General features: G+C 55.9%; 1 protein-coding gene across 1 annotated transcript; it reads right to left on the bottom strand.

Annotated features, from left to right (window-relative positions):
- On the bottom strand, positions 1-3,346 carry LOC127299614 (uncharacterized). Its single transcript, XM_051329603.2, has 4 exons — positions 2,383-3,346; positions 1,283-1,484; positions 703-1,176; positions 1-596 (listed from the first exon to the last, which is right to left on the bottom strand). Exons 1-4 carry the CDS (start codon positions 3,171-3,173, stop codon positions 186-188), a joined length of 1,878 nt encoding a protein of 625 aa, XP_051185563.1. The 5' UTR covers positions 3,174-3,346; the 3' UTR covers positions 1-185.
- Positions 3,347-9,397: the final 6,051 nt, after the last annotated feature.

Genomic DNA, 9,397 nt, shown 5'->3' with positions numbered 1-9,397 from the left:
GCTCTTTCTGATATGAAATATATCATTTTTATAAATTGGCACAAATTTATGTACACATTTGATTTCTAATTTTACAGGGTAACTTCACATTGATAGTCGTGCTAATACCCTACTGATATATTAACAATGCACTAACGATCGGAATTGGCGAGATGCTGTAGCAAGTTACATTATGTGTCAAAAAATTATATATGGAAAAGAACCAAGTCAGGATCCACTCCTTTTGGAACGCTGACAATCTGATTGCTGATATCAGGCAAGGAGAGTGCAACTTTCTTAGCACTGTCTAAGTAGCACTCAAACTTATTATGTTTGACATCAGGCTTGCCAATCTTATTTGCAAGCTTCGGCTGGTCATTTTGGTTATGCAATGGTTCTGTCCCAAGAGACAATTCTTCCCTCATGATGTGGTACTTGATTGCCTGTTTCCGAAATGTCCAATTGCCGGTGATCCAATCGAATCTGTACAGCGGGAGGAAGCGGTGGCCGAATTCCGCTATGAACTCGATTGCGTTGAGAATGAATTTGAACTCCTCTGTGGAGAGGTAGTATGTAAAGCTCAACCTGGTCCATCCTGGCTTCAGTCCACTATACCCCTGAAATTTTTGTGATTGCCAACAGTAACATTAGTACCCATGTATTGAAAATGTGAAATTCACCACACATGGCTGCTTTGAACATTGTATGCATGGTTTGTGGTACCTCAAGGATAGCAGACCGAATGCGAAGCGAGGTTTCATTGTCGACATCGAGCAAGATGTGACCATAAGGGCCTGCGCACGCACAACCTCCCCTTGCCTGGATGCCGAAAAGATCGTTCAAAAGCCTAGTCACGAAACGACCGTGGAGGGGTAGTTGCTTGCGCCTGACATTCTCAAACTGTTCATCACAACCAGTCTCGCCGAAACCATCAAATAGCTTTTCCTTCACAGACGGGTAGATTAGAAACGAGAAGATTGGCAGACGGTCTGCATTTGTGTTTCCAAGCACCCTAACATTTGGATTGTTGACGAGCCTTTTCATTGCCATTTCTGAGTACACTCTCTCGTGAAGGCCCATCGTGTCATACCCAACATACTCCTTCACCCAAAATGCAAGGGATGTACGTATCTTTTGCAGTATTGGTGGTGTGCCGGCATCCTCCCGCTCCTCAATATCATCGTAGTACAGTGTATCCTGCACATAGCACAACCATAATTTATGAAATTTTTGATTAAGCCATGACCATGAACTATATATAGCCCAAATATTTTAAATTTGGCAGTGATCTTTTGGTGCTCACCTCCTCATTGAAGCCATTGACATAGGCCACGGTGCCGCCTCCGCATGTCGAGGGAGGCTGGGAACTGAGCCTGTATAGTGATTTGTTCATCATCAGGATGCCTGGTGTACCAGGGCCACCAACAAACTTGTGAGGGCTCAAGAAAACGGCGTCATAGCCGTCGATTTCACCCGTCTTCATGTCGATCTTAACATAGGGAGCACTGCACAGATCATACGTGCTAATTTAAGTTTTCATGCAAAGTTATTTGATGTCCACATGAAATAGTAGAAATGAAGCACATGCAGATTTTTTTTAGAAGGGAGATATTCGATCGCAAGTATGTAAAAATTAAGAATGTTTTCAAGGTGTCAGAAAAGTCAAACTATTTCGTTTTCATAGTGTGCAAATTATTCGCTAGACGTATATTTTATGCCAGGTGATTACTTGTTAATCCCCAAGTAGTTCAGTATTACCTCAACACGCAGCACAGAAGTCACATTCATACATTTGCGAAGTTACACGAATTGGAGCATAACAAAAGTCAATGTGAGATCATGCTTGAACTATTCTTTGGATCAGCATGTTATTTTAATGCGAAGAGCAGAAAAAAGTAGCTGTAGTGCTGACGAGGAAGGTCTGACCAAGACTCTAGAAATCCTGTTGGTCATTGATTATTGCATCAGTTGTTTATCTTCCAACTATACATGCATGTTAAACAACAACAGGAACAACGACGCAATGTGTGAGACAAAAGTAGGACTTCTTAGGAAAATGATGGAATATTTTCTAGCGATACATTTTGAAAGTGTTAATTCTAAGATTTTGTTTGTTCAACAGTAACAACAAAGATGAATGATGATAGAAGTTGGGGTTCAAGCTGCTGACCAGAAAAAACAAGGTGTAAAAGGATGAGCTTTGGAGGAGCTTAATTAGACTACTAGTAATTAACTAATTATGATGCTTAGCTTTGTCATAATCCATGCAGAGTGTCAAATCCATGCAGGGAATTCAGAGTGTCAACTCAAATCCATGCAGGTATCACAAGCATCTGCATGGCATGAAGAGAAGAGAGAAAACATGTACTCGTAGTATAGCAATAGCATGGGTCTCACTCTGACCTTGCGGCGAAGTCAAAGCACGCAAACGCGCCGTGCTGGTGCAGGATGCGGGCGATCTCGCGTGTGTCCGTCATGATGCCGGTGACGTTGCTGCACGCCGAAAACGACCCCAGCATGGGCCGATCCAAGTACTCCGGCGAGCCTAGCGCGCTTCGGAGCGCCGCAACGTCGACGAGACCGTCCGCATCTACGCCGATCTCCACCACCTCCGCCAGGCTCTGCCGCCATGACAGAAGGTTGGAGTGGTGTTCGTACGGCCCGACGAAGACCACCCACCGCTCCTCGGGGCGCAGCTGCGCCAAGAGCCGGTTGCGCAGCTCAACTGACGGCAACGCCACGCCTATTACCTCCTGCAGGCGCTTGATGGCCGCCGTCGTGCCGGAGCCGCAGAAGAACAGAGCGTCTCCGGCGCCGGCGCCCATGCAGCGCTTGATGTAGCGAGTAGCCTTGTGCACCAGGCGTGTCGTCTTGCTCCCGACATGGCTGTCCTCCGTGTGCGTGTTGCCGTAGAACGGGAGGACCTCCTTGACAAGGTAATCCTCGATGTAGCTCAGGCTCCGGCCGGACGCCGTCTGGTCGGCGTACGTCAGTGCGCGCCTCCCGAACGGCGTGTCGAACTCCACGTCCTTGCCGATGAGCTGAGACCGGAGCCACTCCACCTTGTCGTCTGCCGCGGCCGCGCCCTTCCCCGACTTGGCGGTGACGCCACCGAGAAGGCTCAGCAAGACGGCGCTCATGGCGCCATCCACCGTGTGATCCATGTCTGCCACAGCTTTTGGCAGAGACGGCATTTTAGGAATCTCGTAAACAGGTTTGTGGAGCTGGAAATGGATCGAGCAGCGATGGTTATCTCGCTAGGATAATATCTTCTTCTTGGCAATCAACACTAGTAATTAATATATGGCGAATGGTTTCGATTGTCTGCGTGGGCTTGAAGGATATATCGCTAGCAGCGGCACAGGTTGAGTATATATAGCATTAAGCAGCACTAGGTTCACGTGGAAAATGATGACATGTCTGCATATGTATGTGCACAAACGAGTTGAAGTGTTGAACGTGAAGAACAGAACACGAAACGGGAGAGGTCAGAGGTGGCCGGTGTGCTTCGTCGGCTCAACTGCTTCGTGCGGTGAACAAATAAACAGATATATATCCTCTCGTGTTTTCATGCCATTGATTGGTAGTACATCTATGGCCAATACTAACTCCGTCCTAAAAAACAAGTTAATGTATTTTAGTCAAAATTCAACCTCAGTTAGACCAAATTGTGTATTAGATGTTTATACTTTTTTTAATAAAATTGATTGAACCTGTAAGTCGTTGACTTTTAATTAAAAATATACATCTTACTTTTTTTTGGAGTAGGATTTCATTCTACAATCGAAGCATCGATTTCAAATTCATCTAAGACAAGACTAGCATTTACCATATTTGTTTTATTATTAAGACAAGACTGTAAAGCAACAATTACTTTGAGTATGTGATTGGAGAAAGTGAACCGAGGCGCCGTCCTAGGAGGAGAGGAGAGCGAGCGTAGCAGGCGACTCCGCGCGCCGCCCTACGCGCCCGTCGCCCGCCACTCCGGCGGCGGCGGTCCACCCCCAGCCCGTCGGCCCTTCCCTCCGCGGTGCCCTGCTCTCTACCCCTCCCCCTCTCCCCGTGGTCGCCATGGCTGAGGGGCGCACTCCCAGATCCCGGCGGTGGTCGGACATCGCCGACGAAGAAGACGAGGAGATGGCGATCTCGGAGGCCTTCTCCAAGCGCTCCTACTCCGACGTGGTCAAGGACGGCTCGCCGAGCCCTGTGCGCGCGGCCTCTCCCGAGGTCCTGCAGCGGGGTGGTGCATCCAGCTCGCGCCCGCAAGCTGTTCGACGCCTGGCTTCTGTGGTTTCGCGCCCCGTTCCTCCAAGGGTTGCAGGTGGTGGTGCCCAGCAGGGGCATGGTGGTGCGCAGCTGGGGCATGGTGGTCGGCGTGGCCCTCTGCCCAAGAGGCAGCGCCACCGTGCTCCCCTCCCCTCGTTCGTGGTGCCCCCGGGCGTGCCGGCGGGGTTCGACGGTCTTTGCTTCAACTGTGCCGAGCCGGGCCATGTGGCCGGCATGTGCACAGGTCCTCGGCGTTGCCTCAATTGCAAGAGCGAGAACCATGTGGCCCGCAACTGCACGCTGCCAGTTGCTCCCGTCGCCGGAGATGTGGCTGTCGGTGCGCCGCCGCCGCCTCGTGGTGGCCCTCCTCCACAAGCGCGGCTCCCCGCCCCCGTAGTGGACTGCTTGCCGGACGCGGGTGCTCAGGGGGAGCGGTACAGGATCCCGGCGCGCCAGCGGCTTGGCGCAAGGGGTGGGTCTCCGCCGCCGCCCCCTCCTCCTGCCTTGCAGGGCAGGTTGGGCGACCGTGGTGCGCCGGCCACCGAGACGCCGTATGAGCGTGGCCTGCGGGTGGAACGGGCCATCCGTGCCGAGCCGCCGCTGCGGCCGGAAGAGCGGGCTCAAGGTCTCGGCTTTCGTGATCGTGAGGCTGTCCGGGAGCAGATGCTGCGCGGGGCGGCGCTCCGTTCCGTCGCAGAGATTGTGGCTGAGGTGGAAGAGGCGCGGCCGGCGCGCGAGCGAGGGATCATCTACAGGACCCAAGAGGTGGAAGGGGCCGAGAGGGCTCTCCGCTGGGGCTTGGTGGCCTTCGTGTCGGGCACACGGCGGCTGGTCTCGGGCGCTGCGGCGTCTGCAGCTATTCTTGAGAGATTTCCTGAGCTTGACGGGCACTTCTCTGTGCATACGTTCTGGCCGGCTGAGCTGCTGCTGGTCTTCGATTCCAGAGCCAAGAGAGATACGCTGCTCACCTCCGCCGCCAATCCCTTTGACGGCAGAGACTTCTCCCTCAGGTTCGGAGTCTGGAACCGCCAGCTGCAGGCGACGCAGCGCTGCTTCCGCTACCGAGTTCACCTTGAGGTGGTGGGCGTACCCCCGATCGCATGGAGCATGGACACGGCGAAGACGATCTTGGGCTCTTCCGGCTGGGTGGAGCGGCTAGGCTCGGAGACAGCCAGCCGCGCCGACCTTGGGACTTTCTGCATCACGGCGTGGACCGGCGACCTGGCGTCGCTTCCTCGCTCCAAGAAGCTGTGGCTCGCCGAGCCGCTCCGGTTTGGGGGCGACGGCGACGATCTTTTGCTCCCAGTGGAGGCCCTTGTCCCAGAGGAGGTGGCGCTTCTTGCCTACGAGGCGGACGTCCACATTGTCCGTGTGGAGGACACCGTCGCCGCGGATACTCGCTCCTCCAACAGCAGCGCTCCAGGTCCGGGCCCGGATGATGGTGACGCAGGTGAGTTTGACAGCAGCCGTCGCCAGGGCCCTCCTCCTGACGATCGCCGCCAACCCCCTGCCTCTCGTGGTGAGCCGGCCGCGGCGCGCGGTCACCGTTGGCGTGGAGGGGCCGAGCGGAGGGTTGCTTTGGGCCGCACCACCTCCGTGCTGCCGTGGCCTTCCGTCCCAGTGGATGATGGTGCGCCCCGTCTGGCTGTTGCTGCTCCTGTCTGCACGTATGAGGGCTGGCAGCGGGAGCCAAGGGTGCTGGAGCAGAGGCCGGTGGAGCCTGCTGCCGCGCTGGCCCGTGGTGGTGACGACATTTCTGTCGGGGGCTTTGAGGGCTTCGACCTCGAAAGCAACCGGGCGCCGTCCTCGCGCAGCGTCCACGACTCTTCCTCGAGCTCTGCTTCGATTCAACCGTCCAGCCCGAGAGGCTGGCCGGAGGCTCAGCCGGTGCTGTGGGCTACCGACGGCGACCCTTTGTCCCCGAGGGGGCCCCTCTCTCCTACCGGCTCTGTAGGCTCCCTTGACTCGTGGTGCTCCGGCTACAAGCCTTACTCTGGCTCCCCCTCTCTCTGTTCACAGTGGAGCTGTCGGCCACGCCTCCGGCGGTGGTGCGGGCAGTTGAGGTAGAGGAGGGGGAGATCGTGGAGGATGGCATCGATTGCAGGCTGCCGCCGGCGCAGGCGCCTACTCTCGCGACGCAGACCCCGCCACCGGTGGTGACCCCGGCTGCGACCCCGACGCCGGTGGTGACCCCGGCTGCGACCCCGACGGGCTCTGGCTCGGTGGATTTGCGATGTGGTCTGGCGGCCTTCCGGGAGAAGTGCAGGCTGAAGAGGGCTTCCCTCCTCCCTCGCCCGCCGCCCCGCAAGCCGAGGAAGAAGCGCTCTCCTCCCTCTGTGGTCCGCAGGAGTGCGCGGGTGGCTGGCAGGTTTTCCTCGGGTGGTTCGATCAAGATGCAGCAGCGCATCCTCATCCACCAGCTGGGGATTGCCCGTGAGGGTGAGGTGATCGGCGAGGATGCTCTCCAGGCCTACCTTCGCTTCTTCAACGAGAAGCCCATGACGGCGGATCACTTGGCTGCCTGCCTGGCGCTGTTCGGCTGGCTACCAGAGGCACTACCCGTGGCTGAGGACGAGCTAGTGGTTTGATAGTGGATCTGTGTAGTGATCTTGTTGCCTGTTAACAGTGATGGATCTCTTTTTCTCTTTGTTGGTTTGGAACGTGCGGGGGTTAAACTCTTTGGCCCGGTGTGATTCTATCTATCAAGTGGTTTGTCTCTCGGGTGCGAGTGTGGTTTGCTTCCTTGAAACCAAGCTGCAGGTGGTTACCCGTGACATTGTGGACAGATGCCTGGGTAGAGATTTCGATAGCTTCTTTTTTCTCCCAGCTGTGGGCACCCGTGGTGGTATCCTGCTAGCATGGAAGTCCTCAGTGGTTTCCCTCTCCAACCCCCACTACTCCAACAACGCCATTACGGCGAGGGTGGGAGCGCACGGAGACGCGGGATGGTGGTTCACTGGGGTCTACGGGCCGCAGTTAGAGGCAGACAAATGCCTCTTCTTGCAAGAGATTAGAGACATCCGGGATCTTCACCCGGGTCCGTGGGCGGTTGCGGGAGATTTTAATCTCATTGTGGATGCGGTTGACAAGAACAACACCAACCTTAACAGGCGCATGATGGGCAAGTTCCGGCGCCTCCTAACTGAAATGGAGTTGAAGGAGCTCTACTTGAATGGGCGTCGCTACACATGGTCTAATGAGCGGGAGCGGGCCACGCTTGAGCGCCTTGATAGGGTCTTCTCCACGGTGGACTGGGAGGTGATGTTCCCCTCCTCCTTCCTCTCGGCGATGGGTTCCTCCACATCGGACCATTGCCCGCTCCTGCTGAACCTTGCGATGGACATGAGAGTGGGCCGCCGCTTCCGGTTTGAGGCCTTTTGGCCCAAGGCCAACGGCTTCTTGGAGACGGTGGAGAGAGCTTGGTCGGAGGGACCGGTGGTTGTCAACCCTTTCAAGCGTCTCGCAGCCAAGTTGGCGGCTACTGCCAAGGCGCTCACTAGCTGGAGTGACCGCTTCATTGGCAACAACAAGAGACAGATCCTGCTCGCCAACGAGCTTATTCTCAGGTTGGACGTGGCTATGGAGTCCAGACAGCTCTCGGTGGAAGAGAGGGCCTTTCGTCGTCTCCTCAAGCGTAAGCTGCTTGGGTTGGCCTCTCTGGAGCGCACGATTGCGCGTCAGCGGTCGAGGATCATGTGGCTTGCAGAGGGGGATGCCTGCACGAAGTTCTTCCACCTGCACGCCAACCATAGGCGGAGAAAGAACTTCATTGCGCAGCTCAGTGTGGACGGGACCCTCGTGGCGGAACAGGACAAGAAGGCCGAGGCCGTGGACTCTTTCTACGGCGATTTGCTGGGCGCGGCGCCGGAGCGAGACTTCTCCCTGGACCTTGGCTTTCTCGGGGTGCAGACTCATGACCTCTCGGAGCTCGACAGGCCTTTCACCGAGGAGGAGATTTGGGATGTGGTGCGCTCTCAGGAGCTGGACAAGGCGCCAGGGCCCGATGGTTTTTCGGGTAGGTTCTACGTGGCTTGCTGGCCCATCATCAAGCTTGATGTGATGGCGGCCTTTCAGTCCCTGTGGGAGGGGGACTGTCGGGGGCTCCATGTGGCGAACCAAGCTTTGGTGTCCTTGCTTCCTAAGCGGGCGGATGCGGTGGAAGTGAAGGATTTCCGACCGATTAGCCTCATCCATAGTGTGGCAAAGCTCATGGCTAAGGCGTTGTCCTCTCGCCTTGCACCCAGGATGGGGGAGTTGGTTGGCCCTCAGCAGAGCGCTTTCATACGTGGGAGGTGCCTCCATGACAACTTCCAGTTGGTGCATCATACGGCTCGGAAGTTGCATGCGCTTAAGCGCGATGCCATCCTTTTGAAGCTCGACATCACCAAAGCTTTCGACACTGTGGATTGGGCATTCCTCTTAGAGGTGATGGCCCGGTTAGGCTTTGGTCGTAAGTGGATCACCATGGTAGGCGGGCTGCTTAGCTCGGCTTCCACTCGTGTGTTGGTCAACGGTCAGGCCGGGGCGCTCATCTTCAACCGCCGGGGACTCCGCCAGGGTGACCCGCTCTCCCCTTTGCTCTTTGACACGGTGATGGATGTCCTCCACCACATGTTTGTGAGGGCGGCGGACGTGGGCTTGCTCACGGAGCTTTCCCCTAGTGGCTTCCGGCATCGCACCTCGATGTATGCCGATGATGTTGTCACCTTCATCAGACCCACCAGGTTAGATCTCCAGACCTGCGCCCAGATCGTGGAGGACTTTGGGGTGGCATCGGGCCTGCGCACTAACCTGGCCAAGTGCTCGCTCCACCCCATTCGTTGCTCTCAGGAGCAAGTGGATCTGGCCAGTTCTATCCTTGGCTGCGGGGTGGCCTCTTTCCCTTTCAAGTACTTGGGACTCCCCCTTGGACTTAGAAAGGTGACATCGGCTCAGCTACAGCCCGTGGTGGACGGTGCGGCCAATAGGCTGCAGCCGTGGTGTGCCAACCTTCTCACCCGTGGAGGGAGGACCATTCTGGTCCAGACAACTCTCTCGGCGATCCCGGTTCACGCCATGATGTCTCTAGACATCCCTCCGAAGGTCATTGAGGTGTTGTTGAAGATTTGTCGTGCCTTCCTTTGGAAAGGGCGGCGGGAGATCTCGGGTGGTC

Source organism: Lolium perenne, chromosome 5, assembly GCF_019359855.2.
Source record: "Lolium perenne isolate Kyuss_39 chromosome 5, Kyuss_2.0, whole genome shotgun sequence".
Taxonomy (NCBI): domain Eukaryota; kingdom Viridiplantae; phylum Streptophyta; class Magnoliopsida; order Poales; family Poaceae; genus Lolium; species Lolium perenne.
The sequence above is the reverse complement of the archived record's forward strand: the minus strand, read 5'-3'. Positions and strand labels throughout refer to the sequence as shown.